The 17,626-nt window shown below is 37.7% G+C and overlaps 1 protein-coding gene across 1 annotated transcript in view; it reads right to left on the reverse strand.

Moving 5' to 3' along the window:
* The window catches only part of USH2A (usherin), an 838,570-nt gene that overhangs the window by 608,002 nt on the left and 212,942 nt on the right, over positions 1-17,626 (reverse strand). The window contains exon 13 of the mRNA XM_058275221.2: positions 8,698-8,881. Within this exon, the coding sequence (XP_058131204.1) occupies positions 8,698-8,881 (184 nt within the window). The remainder of the gene's footprint in view (positions 1-8,697; positions 8,882-17,626) is intronic.

A 17,626-nucleotide genomic window follows, 5' to 3' on the forward strand; every position in this document is an offset into this window, starting at 1 on the left:
CTGTCCAGGCATTTTGCCATGACAAAAACTGAAACCTGTTTCCTCAGAGTGAATTATTCAAAGACTTAGCCTACCTGAGTGGCACTGATGGGGATACACAAGTCTGGCATTAGAGAAGCAAAAACAACACATGTAAGATGACCACCCACCTTTAAACAAGGACCCACCATGTGGTACACTTTAGACAACAGTAAGTGGATCCACCTATATTTCCTAAGAAAGCTGCCAGATGGATAGTGTGCTACTTTAAACCACTGCAGCTTCTGCAGTGTGATCTCTTGTGTAATCATTCAACACCCTTAAAAAGGCCGATAAAAGCTAAGGCTGCCAAATAAGTTACAAATTTGTTTTATGGACTAATATCCCCTTGGGAATAAATAAAGTACAGTTTTTCTTGAAAACCATAATACTGTAGTTTGCCCTTTTTATGGTATGATAAAAGGACATTTCCCCCAACAAACAACTATATTAGTGCCTTCATTTATAGACATCACATCAGACCTCCATTCCAAGAAACAAATGCTTTCTTAAGGCTACTTAAGTATTACAGCTGAAGAAAATTATGTATTAAATTAAAATGGAATTATAGAGGCAGTGAAATATTAGATTTGCTCTGAATTTCATTTTATGCTATTACTTAGAGTATGTCATTATAGGCTTTTAATATAGTATTGCTGAGCATAAACAATAAGATGCAAGTTTCTCCCAATGCATATATATATATCACTATACTACTCATGTTAATAAGTGTCTCTTGAGTATTTCAGTTTTTATTGCTATTCACTTGTGAGACAATCACACTTATTTTGCATACAGTACATTTAGAGTAATAGTTTCCAGTGTACAACATAATGCCTTTCTTTTATGTAGTCTATTTTGTTCCAGCCAACTGCTATACACATATCTCCAAGTTAGCTCTGTCAATATGCATGGGAAATTAAGTTCCAAATCCAAATGAAATAAATAAATCACTTCTAAGGACAGCATGCCATGTTTTGAGTAATTAAATATAACCATTTCTGATTTTATAGTCTCTAGTTTCAGCCATTGTTGTACCCAACTTATCTGACTTGCCGTAATTGCTTGATTTCAGTAAGGAAATTTTGCCTAAATGAAGTTGAAAGAAGGAGACTTTTCTGAATGCTGTAGTTTATTTCTAGCCCAAAGGACACTAGGGATAATTCTGTAATTAAAGTTTAAGTAAAATGATTCCTGTAAATTTCTCAGCCCCTTGAATATAATTTAAAACATTTCCAAGACTCTTTAGCAAATAAGCCAGAAGTTTGATGTCATTTTATAAGTGATCCCTCCTCAAGAGTACCTCCTAAATGAAATATATTTCACATTTATTAAAACAAAATTATATATAATAAAGGGAAAGACATTTTAAGCTTAGAAAGGGAAATACCAAACTAAGATGAATTGTGATATTGATTTTGCCAGGATAAATGGTTTTTGTAATATTAATATAAAGAAACCTTTATTACACTAACTCTCTAGGTACAGCCAGAGCTTCTCCCGCAATCTGTTTAAAATCTTCATTTTTCATTCTTATGGGAAAACCTCACTTGCTAAATGGATTTCATAAGGAGTAATCTGTCAAGATTTATATAGATAAACAATTTGTGATGTTTATTGACCAGTTCATTATGGTAAACAAAACAGAAATAAAGCATCGCTAATCTCTGCCAGCACTCTGCCATTACAGCTATGCTTCGGTCCTAATGTAACTCAGTGTTTACTAGATACAATGGGAAGGACGTTAAATGGTCTCTGTCTTTTAAATCACAATTCTCATGTACTTTTCTTTCCAGGGAGTTCATTTCAGTTGTACAAATGGTAAGAGAAACTGTTTACCTATTTATTTATTTTATTTTATTTTTTTTAAAGATTTATTTATTTATTTAATTTTCCCCCCTCCCCTGGTTGTCTGTTCTTGGTGTCTATTTGCTGCGTCTTGTTTCTTTGTCCGCTTCTGTTGTCGTCAGCGGCACGGGAAGTGTGGGCGGTGCCATTCCTGGGCAGGCTGCACTTTCTTTTCACGCTGGGCGGCTTTCCTCACGGGCGCATTCCTTGCGCGTGGGGCTCCCCCACGCGGGGGACACCCTTGCGTGGCACGGCACTCCTTGCGCGCATCAGCACTGCACATGGGCCAGCTCCACACGGGTCAAGGAGGCCCGGGGCTTGAACCCCGCGGACCTCCCATGTGGTAGACGGACACCCTAACCACTGGGCCAAAGTCCGTTTTCCCTGTTTACCTATTTATTAATGTTGCAAAATCAGCACAATTAATGAAGGGATTGTTTCAATTCTGCCTTTCATCATCCAAAATATCATCTGAAGGAAAGTTACTCTACTTGGTCCAGGGATATGTTACAGGATGCAGATCACTTTATTGGCAATTCACTTTGGAAACCTCTGTTGTGTCTGGACACTCAACTTGCTGGTAACATCAAGTTGACTAAATTATGGATTGATACAAATAGCATTCGTTGAGGGCCAATTATGTGCCAGTGCTGGAATAAGCACCTAGAACATAAATAAGATAGAGCTGTCCCTGTCTTCAAGGGGCTCACAATCTACTGCAAAAGAAAAATGAAAAGAGCAGTAACAAAGGTGTGCGCAGACTGTATGGGTCACAGAAAAGGAGCAACCACCTAGTTTGATGGCAGAAGAAGGGAGAGGGAAAAGAGTACTGAGAATGGAATCTTGGAAGAAATGCTTGGGCTGAAAATTAAAAGATAAGTAGGAATAAAAGTAAATAGGGAGAGGAGAAAACAGAGAGCCCAGAAACATCATGATGGTGTAGAACTACAAGAAATTTAGAATTTCTGGATAAAAATTTCAAGAAAGGGAGTGGTAAAGAGATGGCTGGAAAGGTAAGCAAGAGGTAAATTCATTTATGACCTAATATACACTATTAGGAGCTTGAAGTTTATACGATATACACAATGAAGAGACAAGTACCGGGTTTTATGTTGGCAAATAGCATTGGTGTTGCATTTATGTGGATGGAGCTAAGATGGAGATGGCTCAAGATATTGAGGTAAAGTAACTCATGGTAGGAGTCTTTCCAAGAAGATGATAAATGTGTTAAATTAGGGCTGTGGTAGGGAGCAAAGGAAAGGATGAGGTATAGATTTAAGAAATATTTATTAAGTAAAATTGGTAGAATGTGGGACAAATTGAAAAGAGAACTCCTGGTTTTCTGATTTTGTGACTAGTGGGTGAAGGTGACACTGTTCAAAGGAGGAAGAGATCTCAACTTATTGAAGGATTTTAGACAAGGATAATTAATGATTATTAATGAACAGAAGAGAAAGCAACTTCAAGGCAAATTGGAGAAATTAGGCAAAGTATTTTCTTCCTTCAGCCCCTAGCAGGAAGACAAGCATACAATAAAAATTCAATATTCAATTATTCAAAATTGTTGGATAAATGAATGAAGTACTAGGAAAGCCCCAATTAAGACAAGTATGATATGTAGTTCTAATGACAATTTAGCTTTGTAAGCCCTTTTTGATGGGCATCACTCTGTTGCCTCAACTCACCTCCCTCACAAGGAACGGATGGCTTTCTCTTTAAGGCATGGCCTACTGCTCTGAATCCCGAAGGCCAGGAGAGTTCTCATGTCAGCTCACTTGTGCAAGACTCAGTGAGTGCTCCAGTACCTTAAAGAGGAATTTGGCATTCCCCTGGTTAAGATTCTATTTCGTCTAAGCAGTGGAGGTGTGGTCTCATTGAGGGTGTTCATATTCTTTGCATTACCGCCTACTAAGCGCAACATCTGGATTCTCTCTGAACTGAAATCAAAATTACAGGAGAAGGATTTGGGGCTTAGGCATTGTGAAGGTCTCCATTCCAGATGAGAAATTACCACTCTTACTTCCTCACCCATAAAGCCCATGAGCTATCGTTCACCTTACACGAAGAGGAGGCCCAACCTTCTGGTGACGTATACCCACACGGCAAAATGGGGACTTATCCGAGCTGGACCTAGACAGTGACCCCCACATCAGGAAATACTGACATACAAGGCTGGGGTAGTGGCATTTCTGTCATCTAGAGAAGAACTTGCTTAGCAAGATCCTCCTTTATCTAAGACCTTTGTTGACACCCCACCTAATCACAAAGAACATAGAATATGTCCCACATGTTCATCAAGACCAAATACCTAAATAAGATTCTCAGAAGATTCACTATATCAACAATATCACAAACGTGTAGATCTGGAAGAAGCGCTAGTGATGCTTTCCTCAACTCCCTCATGGTATTACCATAATACTTTGAGATATGATTGCAGATTCAAATTTTTATAATGCTCTCTAGAGAAGAGAGTTTACACTTATCCTCTCTGGTCCTAGAGGGTAGAAATTACACCAGACAAGAAAGTTACAGGAACAAAACTTGCTGAACATAAAGAATATATTGTTATCATTCTCTGAATTAGAGTTGTTTGATATAAACATGAACCATTTCATTAGAAAGCGAGTTCTTTTTAGTTCCACGCATTCAAGCAGGAGCTGAATGACCATTTACAGGTATTCTGATAAAAAGGCAATTTTTGCAAAGAAACATACAGACTAGAGTTTAAACAAAATTACTTTTTTAGGCTCCTTCCATGCCTACCCATGCTTCTATTATGCTTAGTAAGATGAAATAACTTGCTCTTTGCAATAGTATAATCCAGAACAAGGTCAGCAAAATTTATAAAGGACCAGAAAGTAAATATATTAGTCTTTGCAGGCCATGTAATCTTTGTTGCAACTCATTTCTACTGCTGTAGTCTGAAAATAGTAATGGACATTGTGTAAAAGAATGAATGTTGCTATGTTCCCACAAAAACTTATCTACAAAAGCAGGTGGCCAGCCAGATTTGGCCTATAAATTCACAATTTGCTGAACTATGGTATGGAGAACTGAAAACAGCCCCCAAATATCCAAAAGTCCTAATCACTGTAACCTGTGAATTTGTTACTTCTTGGTAAAGGGCACTTTGCAGATGCAGTTAAGGATTTTGATATGGAAAGATTATCCTGGATTAACTGGGTAGGTCCAACATAAACAATTTGCAAGGGCCCTTAAAAGAATGAAGCAGGAAGGTCACAGTCAAAAAGGAAAAGATACAAAGAAGCAAAGTCAGGGAAAAGAAGATGTCACACTGTGGGCTTCTGAAGACAAAGGAAGAAGCCACGAGCTAAGGCACGTAGGCAGCCTCTAGAAGCTGGAAAAGGATTTCCCCCCTAGAGTCTCCAGAATAAACACAGGCCTGCCGACACCTTGGTTTCTAGTCCTGTGAGACTAATTTTGGACTCTGACTTCCAGAACTTTAAGGTAATAAATTCATGTTGTTTTAAGCCACTAAATTTGTAGTAACTTGTTATATGGAAAAGTAATATTCCTAGAGTAGTGGAAAAACCAAAATTGAAACTTAGAAAACCTCATTCCTAATATTGTGTTATTCCTCTTATGACATATTGAGTAAAGACCACTAATATATAAAAACTGACATTTATAGGACCATATACATTCTACATTAAGGGAGAATGGCCTTGGTAGGTTGCAAAAATGACGATATAGTTTTTTGCCTCTCCTTCTATGCAGGTTTTTTGCAACGTGGCTACACAGTTTGTTCCATGGAAAGACTCAGTCTCTCAACCCATTCTGTGAGTAGGGGCTGGGCTTGTGACTTGCTGTGGCCAACAGAACAAGGCATAAGTAACATGGTACCGGTTCCAGACATAGGCCTTGGTGTCTGCTTTCTTTCCCAAAACTCTGCCACATCTTGTGAACAAGTCCCATCCAGACTTCCAGATGATGAGAGTCTCATGGCCTATTTATCCATCACGCCAGATGACAGCCGTTTAAGGAAGAGTGACTGAGAAGTGTGAATCTGTGAAACACACTAGCTTCACACATGTCCAAAACTGTATGGCACATTCCCCCGTGTTTCCATTATCATGCCATAAAAGGAAACAAGGTGACGTGAAAGTTATCGGCTGTGACTTGAAATCATTGATCCGGTTTTTAGAGAAAAGACCAATTGAGATCCATTGGAAATATGCACAGGAAAAGATTACAAGACCAAATCTATAAAACAGCGTTCAGATACAGAAGGTTTGCAGTGAAACCAAAAATCATTCTGGTCGCAGAAACATTTTCATGTTTGTTTGTTTATTTTTATGCCTCAGAAGTCTGAGACTTTAGAGTCCCTGGCCAACCGGGATTCCAATTTTCTACTATTTAAGGAAAATTGCAGTTCAGTGTGTCAGCTGGGAAATAAGACAAGTAGTGATACCCCTAGCTCTTTGAGGCTTTAAAACATGGTGAAATATAGTTAATGGATAAGGCATGGACAGGCCATTACGGACGAAACCTTTGGGACATTGTGTCATGGGGATATTATGGAAGAAAAGTGGTGGGGCACCGGGTGAACTGGAGCAGTCCTGGGAACTGTGGAAAGAAAGCAGCAGTCACAAGTCCTCTTAAGGACAGCACCAATGAGTGCAGTGTGTCCAATATGGGACTTAGGTCCCAAATGAGATGGATTGGATGTGGTCCATTTTTGTCTCATTGTTTTTAGGTTAGACAAATACGATACACTTTTTGCTTTATTGATTTTTCAGTTGGCAGACTGTTTTTTTTTTTATTTGCTTCATTGTTTTCAATACTGATTAAATCATGTTTGCTTTATGTGTCAGAGGTAAATGGAGTGATTTTTGCTCTTCTTGGATCGTTTGGTTTTTTTTTTTTAATATATGCCCCTTTTCTGTGATAGTTAACTTTTGAAGAATGAACCACTTTGATGGAAACAGGCAAACAATTTTCCAGTTTGGTGAGAGGAAATTATTGCTGTGCTTGGGTGGATTTTTGTTATTTTGTTTAGGGTCAGGGGCTATTTTATTTTATTTTGCTCCAGGCTGTATACAAGAGTGTAGAAAAAAATATAGTAAGCATAGCTGTGCCCAGTGACGAGAATATGGAGAAGAGGACTAGATATAAGCAAACATCATAAAGGGATTCAATGAGATCCAGTGAATAGGTAAATTAAAATGGCAGATACAGAAGTCAATTTAGTTTTCAAATCAATGAAGACATGCAGTGGTTCTTTTGTCTTCTCCACTAGTTCTCGTCTGTCAACTTTTTGCAAGTCCTACTAAGTGGTCTGTCTCCTAATTCATTTATGGTATCTGATAACTATTGCTGTAGGACTTTGATCTGAGCTCCCATTTTCATATCTCTTTACAACTGTTTGTGTAGGATGGGCATTTAAAGAGGGTCATTGGACTCAGCAAGTTCATTAGAAACATTTGCCATTGCAGTTTTAACATATTGGCAAGTATAGAAGCTAAATTGTGACAGCTGAATTATAGTGGCTGAGGATTGAATGACTCCAATTTTACAGAGTCCTGAGAATTATTTTCACTTAACATTTACTCTACCACTTGTTTTCTCTGCTCATTCAGAGTGAATGAGGTCTTTGTAGAAAAGGATATTAATGCTCCCAGACCACCGAAACATGTCCTACGGTAACAAAGAAGTGGAACAGCATGAATGAGAAAGAAAAAAAAAAAAAAATAGGTGAAAAGTACAAAACATTGTTTTAACAAATATTTTAAATAATCTTCTAAAACTTTTATCAAATTCAATTTTTAAAAGGATGCCAAAATGAACTGTTTTGAGTTTGGGTATTTTTTTCAGTAATTTATCCTGTCACCCTGTCCATACTCTAACGGAGGTGTGAATGAGGAGCATAATGACCAAAAGGCAGGCAGCAGGGGGGAAATGAGTTGAAAAGAGCCCAGATAATCTCAAACCTTTGAATAATTTGCAATTATATTTATAAACAGATAGAGATTTGATTGGTTTTATTATATATCTTTTGAGCTAGCTCAGCACACAATACTAATTGCTTGGGGATAGGAATGCCAAAGAATTCATAGATATAGTGCCAGCCCTAGACAAGTTTATAATCTGATTAGACCAAAAAAATGGAATTGATATATTAGTACATCTTCAAAATATAGCAATGGACACAAGTTAATGAAGGTAAATGTCCACAGAAATGCAGGAAAAGAGAAGAAAATTAAAAGTCAGTTTAACTTTGAAAAGTGGCTAATTTTATTTCAGCATGTACTTTACACACTAAAAAAAGAAATTCATATCACTGAATACAAAGATGTGTTTCTCACCTGCCAGTCTTTCAACCTAAATTAGAAAGGCAAAGAAAGCGTAAATAGATACAATCAATCAATCAATTAATGAGTCAGCAATAAATTCAGGGACTATGTAGAAAAAGCATAAACATATGCATGCTAGCTATCTTAGCCTTCACATTACGTATGTGTATATGTGTGAGTGTTTTATTCCACAGGTTTCTCATTACCTGTCTCTCTTCACATTCACATTTTAAGTTCTTTGAGAGAAAAAGATTTATCTTGTGTAATATTCCTGGACCCTAGTACAATTTATATCTATCACTTTATAGCAACCTACTCTAGAACATATTCTAAGATTACCATTTTGTATTAAAGATGCAGATGTCAAAGAAACAAAAATATGTCAACAAATTAAAGAGGGTGCTATTTATAGATGATACCACTTTGAAGCCACCAAAAATCACTTTTAGCAAAGAAAAGGTAATTGCAAATATAAATCAATAAAACTATTTAATTTTTAATTCTTATAAATATTTACCTTCCTGTCTGATGATTAAATCCAAAGTAATGATCCTTGCAATGGTCACAGCTTTGTCCAGCAATGGAGGCATCTTGGCAAATGCACTGACCAGTCAGGCTATTACAGGTTTGATTAACTGCACCAGTAGTATGGCATGAACATGGCAGGCAGCCAATGGCATTGCCTGGAGAAATATAAAAACCTGGAAATAAAAAAATAAATAAAAGGATATGTGTATATATATATAATTCAGTCTTTTCTAAGAAAGGTAATTTTTGATTGTATAGAAAAACAGAACACTACATCAAGGCACTCTCTAACTAATGATACAAATTTAATGAAACCAGGGTTTCAATTATTTACCAAAAAAAGACTGAATAAGAGAGTAAAATAACTTACATTGCACTTGGATGTTTTACAGGCACCTGGAATTCAATGTATTTAAAGCTTATCTTATGATCTTTCCAATAAAAACTGGTCTTCTTCTAATTACCCTCATTTCAGAAAATAGCACCAGTAACCATTCACTTATTCAAGCGAAAACTCCAATACACCTTTGGTAAGGTTGCCAGATTGAAGACATATGTTCCAACTGAATTTGAATTTCTAATAAACAATGAAATTTTTAATGTAAGTATGCCCTATGCAATATTTGCTTATATTAAAATATTACCTGGAATTTGAAATTAACGGAACAACCTGCATTTTGATACATCTGGCAGCTTGAGTCCTCCCCTTTCCTCATCCCCTCAGTCTAGATAATTATCAAGTCCTATGGATATTGCATCCTGAAAATATTAAACCCTCCTACTCTCCATCCCCACTGCCACCTTCCTGGTTAAAGTTTCCATCAACTTCTTTTTTTTTTAAATAGCTAATGATATGTACCAGAGGCTGCACTAAATGCTTTATATTCATTATCTCATTTCGTTGTCATTGTAACACTAATAATGTAGGTATTACTATAATGTCCATTGTATAGATGAGAAAACTAGGGTTAAAAATGATTTACTAACTTTCCTGAGATAATAGAGTTAACAAGTAGCAGATTGCAGATGCAAGCCCCGAGACTCCAGCTCCAGAGGCTGTCTCATCAACGGGCGTCACCGCCTGTGCCCCTCCAATTCATTCTTCACGGTGTAGCGGGGACAATCTTTTTCTAATGTAAGTAAGAACATCTCATTCCTCTATTTAAAATTATTGATGATGCCCTGTTCCCTTTATGAAAACACTCAAATTCCTCACATGGACTCCAATCCTACATTTGGATCCTACCAACTCTTTAGTTTCTCTCACCCCGACTCAGTCAGTCCAGTCTAGTCATATTTCTTTCTTTTCTTGAGGCTGAAGAGCCTTGTCACAGGTTGTTCCCTCTGCTGGAACGGTTTTGACCCACCTCTTCCACTTAGCCCACTCGTGAACATGTTTTTAAGTCTTCAATTAACATAAATTCTTCAATTTATGTTTCCTAGACCTTTCCTAGACCAGTTTAGGTAGGCCTGTTATGGTTTCATAGCATTATGTTTATTTCCTTTAGAGTGCTCACAAAAATGATGATCATTCTCATTTCTCATTGTAAGCTCCATGGGAGCAAGGACCTTATCTGCCTAATTCATTATCTCCCCATCACCCAGAACAGTGTTTAGTACCTAGGAGCTACTCCATAAACATTTAGTGAATTAATAAAATATGGTCCAAACTATTAAATAGGCATTGACCCCCACAAGCATTATACAAAAGAAAAATCACCAAAACAAAATTCAGAGATTTTAGACTAATTATGAACCTACATTTTCTTTTGTTAAAAGGAATGAAATAAACAAAAAAATATGACTTAAAAATATATTCAAGTTACTTAGAATCTCTTGGACTGGGAGGTGGATATGGTTCAAGCAATTGAGCTCCTGCCTACCACATGGGAGATCCCAGGTTCAGTTTCTAGTGCCTCCTAAAGAAGACGAGCAAGACAGTGCGAGCTGACGTGTTGGGCAGGCGCAGCAAACTGACACAACAAGATGATGCAACAAGAGACACAAGGAAAACATAATGAGAGACACAACGAAGCAGGCAGCAGAGGTGGCTCAGGTGGTTAGGTGCCTCCCTGCTACATTGGAGGTCCCAGGTTCAGTTTCCGGTACCTCCTAAAAAGACCAGCACATGACAAACAGACACAACAAATGCAAACAACGAGGGGGTGGGGAGAAGTAAATAAATAAAACAAACCTTTAAAAAAAAATCTCTTGGACCTAGAAGGTAAAGTCAACAATTGTAAGTTAGAAAGCATTGGACATTTGAGTAAAGGAGCAGATGTATGAGGGAGAAATAGTACTTGGTGTTATAAGATATGTGTTTCTATTGTATGTACAAATATATACAAGTATATACACACAGGCACATACCTATCGCTACAAGGAATTTTATTGAAACAATGGGTGAGAGGGCTCTCAGAAGGTTTCTAATGAATAAAGGTATAGAAAATGAAAATGAATCATACAATTATGATCACTAACTTAAGGGGTATAAAATTACAGTGATATTGAAAAAGAGAACATGAGCACAAAAGAGATTCCATTCTGTGTTCTCTATTCTACAGGGGAAAACAAAAATTAATTAGAATACTCAACTCATCCAAGGTTCTAGTTGCAAACAAGCCACTCCTTCACAGCCATCAACGATTAGTTTGAGTTTTTCTTCTCGTGGGCCCTGCGTATTCCGTCTTAGAAGGCTTAAAGAGCAGTAAAATGGAAAAAAAATTGTGCTCACATGAAAAGGAAGAGGCTCAGAATCTGTGCCTTTCATTTGTAGCATATTAACTACTACTGTCTTTTTTTATATAGTAATTTACAAATTGTGTCATTTGCTTCTCTGCATCCTCTGATGACAACTTGCCTTACAGATCTTTCCTGGAATAGAGCATGGCCATGCTCATTAATATATTTCTTGTTCTTGATTCATCATATAATCAGAACTACAAAATTAGAAGATTTCTGTTTTTCGGTTCAAGACCACCGTGGCTATTATTCTGTGCCTTTCTCTTCTTGTGAAGGTACCCGGGTCCTTACGTTCGTGATGACAGTGTCCTGAGTGCGCTAACACCTCTTCATTCTGGATAAACTGCCCGTTAGCACATAAACTTAGAAACTTAATTAATTTGTACTTCTTGCAAAAGCTTGGAGCCACAGAGAATTCTGGAACAATCAGGGATGATTTTTTTTTTTTTTAACAAGAAATGATTTCTCAGATAAATCTGTAAAGATAAGGGGGAGGTACATTTTGGTGCAGAAGATTAAGCAGTCCAAGATTTGGAGGGTAAAGAGCAACGCCACAGAAAAGAGAGATTTTAACAGAGAACAAAAGAGATGTTAAAGCACCTAGGGTTTCAGGAAAAGACTAGGCTGGCATTTGCCTTGGGCTTAATTCCCCTCCTCCTCTCAGGAGCATGATTATAAAGGCTAATCCCACCAGCATTTTAGTTGTCCTATTTTTAAGCAGTTCTAATTAGGATGACTCAGGTACCTTCCTGCTCAACGATTACTTCTTGCCTTACCTGAATGTGCCTAATTCTAGACCATTACCTCTCCTTTTATGACTTCCAACTATAGAAAACAACATTTTTCCTTCCCTCCTGCTTAAACTTCAACTCCTGAGTGTGGTTGAAAAAGAACTGACCTTAATTTCTTTTCTTTAACTCAATACTTTGCTGATCGCCCTCCTTTGGCTCCACTGCACGTTCTCCATCTTAGTGTCTGTATCATTTTAACTGATCTTTTTGAGGTTTCTTACCGTGAATGATCTGTATCACATTCTTAAGCAGGGTCATTAGGACAATATTATTATTTTGCGTTCTGGAGTGCTGTGAGTTCACACATATATAGCACAAGTCAGCCCATGGAAGTATACTATTTTCTCCAGTTTTATTTCAGCTAAACCTCAGTCCCAGTTGAGACAAGTCTCAAGTGGAAAACGTGTTATCCTGCTAAAGCAGAGTCGCTGATATCATAAAATAGCGTTGCTTTATCCAGGAGGAAGCTTACAGAATCCTTAGAGTTCAAAGTTATTAGCAAGGCAGCTGGTATTATCTCCTGTAGTGGCTATTTGCACAGCACAGTACCTGTCCTGGGCATAAAAGAAGAGCCCATTTCCAGCTATGTCCCTCCTGAGGACCATGAACGACTAGACTGTGCTAAGGCCTCGAAATGGGAGAAAGAAAACAGGTTTAACCTCTAGGCCTTATTCAAAAAAGGAGGGCAGAGCTGAGGCTAAGCACTAATTATAAGCCATTTAGAAGAAACTACTCTCACCCTAAGCTAGAGAATGGACAGAATGTTAAGAGAAATAGGGAAGAATTTGCAGCTCACGTATACCATGCAGCAAAAGGCTATTTTAGTAATGATTTTACAAATCAATGTTTTCTAAATGAAGTGTCATAGGCAACGATAATTTTCAAATAAAAAAAATACAGTTTTCCTCCATTTGGTGGTTTCCTAGTAAAAAAATACTAAAATTATTATTGATTGAGTTGACCAAATGTCAATTGTATTGCTGTTGTTCATCCCAAGGTATGATTTCTTTTATTTAAAAAATTTTAGCTGTTTTAATTTCCATTTAGATATGCTTTAAATGGAATAGCTGCTCTGCTCCTATTACTGTACTGCTAGTCCCTCTTTTAGTCCCTTGCCAACTCTTATTTACTTTTGAAACCAAGTCAAGAATCACTTTATCCGTTAAGTTCTCCATGCCCTACATCACTCTAGAGTTAATCCACCTCTTCATTGTACTATTTCTCTATATTGCACATTTTAAATTTTGTAATGTTATATTTATGTATGAGTCTGTTTCCCCTAGTAGACTGTAATGCCTTAATATATTTGTAACTGTACATCCCATACTGGCATATTCCCTGGTGCATAATAATTTATTCAATCGATATTTACTGGGGGAAAAAAAGGATACATGAATGGAATGCCTTGCTGGCCGTGTGGTGGGTAGATGGATGCATGGATGCCTCTTAAAAATGTGACAAGGAGTATATGGGAATCAGGCACAATAGTTTTAAAAAGCAATACTTAGCATATCAACAGATAGAACAAAACAACAAAAGGGAAATGTCACCGAAAATCCATGTTCTTGTACAAGCTCATAAAAGGAGAAACACTTTATGGGAGTTTTCTATTTTATAGAAACCTATTTTTCCTACTTTGGTGAATGCCCATGAAAGCCCCCATAAGCACATTCTCCACGAATGAAGTCCAGTAACAACAAATATAAATAAGGATAATTCTGCTTACTTCCAGGATATTATAACACATACATTTGTATAGTTATAATGAACTGCAAAACTTTTATTTGCTCTATTTTCATTATTCACAGTCTCAATATTTATCAAGAGTATGCTCCAAAATCTCTCTCCTATACCATTCCAAGCATTCTCAAAATTCTCCTATGTAATCCTTGGAGATAATCCCATTTCTATACTCCTCAGTTTCACTCTTCATTGTTAGATAACTGCAGCCTCCCAGGAGGCTGTCAATTTTCATTTTATGTCTACTATTTAGATTTTGTTTAACAAACCAGATATTCCAGGAGCTAAAGTAGGAAGCAGAATTATGAGTTAAGATGAGCTTGAAGGATAAAAAAAGGTTAAAAACACTTAAAACAGTATTGACTTTGCCCTCCCTTAAATATATCCTGAATGAATGGTTATGACAAATATTGAGAAGCTCAGAAAAGGTCCCATTCTTTCAGGGTACAGTCTGGAACCAGATGGACCTGGATTTGTAAATTACTCTTCTACTTAATTAGTTTCCATTTCCCCTCTGTAAAATGAGAATAATACTCGCACCTCTATCATAGAAAGACCATGCATATTAAATGAGACTTTGTAGGTAAAACCCTACTACAAGAGAGACAATAAATATTATCTAGTATCATCAGTGTACTTGTTATTTAGGTGATTTTCCTAAATTAAAGATTAAATAATGACTTGTCACTCTTATTTTTTTCCATGTGTGCCAAGGATTGAGGTTCAGATTTCTTAGGGCACTATTTGATCCTGCCTGTTTATAAAGAAAGAGGCTTTTATTGTGAGACTCAGTTTCTCTGTGAAAAACATGTTAATCTAGACAGTTGTTTCACCAAACACTTGGATAGGTAGCATAATCAGACTTCAACTTTGACGTACTGCGTTTTAATGGAATATCAGCCATCTAATTCCAATTCCCACTGGCAGGGTCTTGCTGGCCATTCTGGTCTATGAGCTCATTGCCTGCCATAATGAAACAAGGTCCTTAGTTTTATTTGCTAATCGTCTGTGTGAATTACAAACAAAACCAAAAGTAAAAACCATAAGGAAGCTTGAGGAATTGTTCTATGAGTACGAAACATGTCACGGGAAGCTATTTTCATTATAAATTAGCCTTTATTTTATTCCAAAGCTGCAGAGTCCTCATAAACTCTCACTGCCTTGAGTTCTCAAGGACAAGGGTGGGTCACTGGGCTGGGCTTGCCTGGACATCCTCCCCTGCTTTTCTCAGCCTGGCCTCTGATTAAATGCCTGCTGCCGAACATTACGAGGTCATCTAGCAGTGAAAAGGGAACCAGGAAAACATATTTAGTGCTCTATTTATTAGTGTGGGTATGTGTACATTCATATATGTACACACAGTCCAAATAATTTTAAATTAAAGCATTTTTAAAATACTTAATGGAGGTTAAGCAGCATTTTTAACCTCTGTTCAAGTTATTGAATGGCATATTAAAACCAATGTGGCTCTAATGTACCTTCTAATGTGCACTGCTGCTTTAACAAATTGCCTATAAATTTTAGTTGAATTAAGCCTATTCCTTGTACATTCATAGTAAGGTTAGGTTAATAATACATGAGCTTTCATTATACGCACCTCCCTTAATGTTTTTTAAGAAAGTGGGACAAGAATCTATGTGTAGTAGGCTAGTAATATTTATAATCACAGACGAAAAAGGCAGGCAGAACTCGTTAAGCTCGCTCGTCCACCCCCTCTTGCCCGTACCTCTGCCTCCATGCCCCGCTGCTCACAAACGCCAGGGTGGGAGCTACCTCCCCCACCGTGCGTGATCTAGGTATCTCAGATGTGGTTAAAGAAGGAGAAGGAAGGCTTCAGACTGCAGCATTGCACGTCAGTGTGCATGCAGCAGAGTTGGCTACTGCGAGGCATCTGTTTATGATAAAGATACTTCAGGGTAAGTTTTTTTTTTTCAATGTAAATTTCAAGTGGAAGCGAAAATAATGCCAGCCAACAAAAATTCAAGGTGGAGTTTCTAAAGCTAGAAAATAAGACCAAAGGAAAAAAGGAGTCCACAAGCACAATGTGACCTTTACATAATAAAGGTATATAGCACGGCTTGTTTTGTTGGGAAAAAATTACATTGGGTACTTAGGCCATTATTCTTTCCTCCTTTTAAGAGTATATGCCCACACCCTCTCACACCACACCTGTGATTAAAGAAACACCAGCAGACTTTCAGTAGGCCCATGCCTAAGAGCAGGAGACTGCCGTTGAGGTAGTTTTGTTTAATTATTCATTAATTCAGTGACTATAAAAGGTGCACCACTATGTTGGTACTCCTCTATGTGCTTGGGATAGAGCACTGAACAAATCTGAGGTCAGCAGTGAGACCTGTCGGCTGGAGAGGAATAAATGGTCTGCAGATGATAGAAAAGAAGCCAGAGAGGTCACAGGGGTTCCGGGCCAGGAGGGCCCTGAGAGTCCACTGACTTTTTTTTTTTCACTATGATAGAAAGCCAGTGGGAGATGAAGGGACATGATCTGACTGAAGTGGCAACATCACTTTGGTTGTATGTTGAGCAACTACTGAAGGGGAGAAAAAGGAAGAAGCAGGGAGTTTAGCAGGCAATTCTGATAGTCCAGAAGAAAGATGAAAGGGGCCTGGCATAGGATGGTAAAATGAGGGTGCAAGAAGTAGCTAAATTCTGGATATATTTGAAGGATGAACCAGTTGGATTTATTTATTTACCTATTTATTTATTTTTAGGAGATACCTGAGCTTGAACCCAGGCCTTCATATATGGGAAGCAGGTACTCGATCACTGAGCTACTTCCACTCCCCATTGGACTTACTCTTATAGGAAGATACGAAGGTTGTAGAAAAAAGAGAGGAGTCAGAGAGATACCTCCAAGAGTTTGGCCTGAAAGATTACAACTTAGAAATTACTAGACCAACACTTTCAGTTCAGCCTGCTAGATTGAGCAATGTTTTCTCCTGAAATCACTAAAAATTAAATGAAGAAAAGAAAAAAAAAAGAATGGAAGAGAAAATGACAGCTGATGAGAGAACTCTACAAAGTAAAAGCTAAACACTTGCAGTGGCAAGGACAACAATAAGCTAATTGATTTTGGTTGGCTAATTCTTGAAAGAAAGTTTTGAAAATGAAGACTTCTAGACGGGTTTGGACTATAGTTGAGATCCATTCCTCAACAAGGATATTGTCCCTCTCCCATCTTTGGAGAAAACAGGAACTTTTCTCTTTAGAAGTTAAACCAGAGAAAATCTGGACTCGGGGACACCAGGCCCAGCTGGGCTCAGGAATGAAGGGCTGCATGGGACACATGGATGATGTGAAAAGCTACTTAACGATAGGTGAGAAGCCTGCTCTAGAACATCAGCTCCAGGGTCTTACACCCCAGTAGAAGGCTGGCATTTGAGAGGTATCTCAATTAGAAGGTACAGTGCCACCACAAGTGCCAGCAAGCTATTAGCAGACAGCAACCATGCGTCCCATGAGTGTGCATGTGTACATACATACACACACACAGCACACACACATACAAGCTTCCAATCGGCTTTTGACTGTCTTAGTTTTTATTAAAGAGGAAAATACAGCTACATTTCAGGAAAGCTTCAATATGAAAGACAAAGATAAAACAAAAGTGAACGTGGGAGAAACCCA

This window comes from Dasypus novemcinctus, chromosome 13 (assembly GCF_030445035.2).
Source record: "Dasypus novemcinctus isolate mDasNov1 chromosome 13, mDasNov1.1.hap2, whole genome shotgun sequence".
Classification (NCBI taxonomy): Eukaryota; Metazoa; Chordata; class Mammalia; order Cingulata; family Dasypodidae; genus Dasypus; species Dasypus novemcinctus.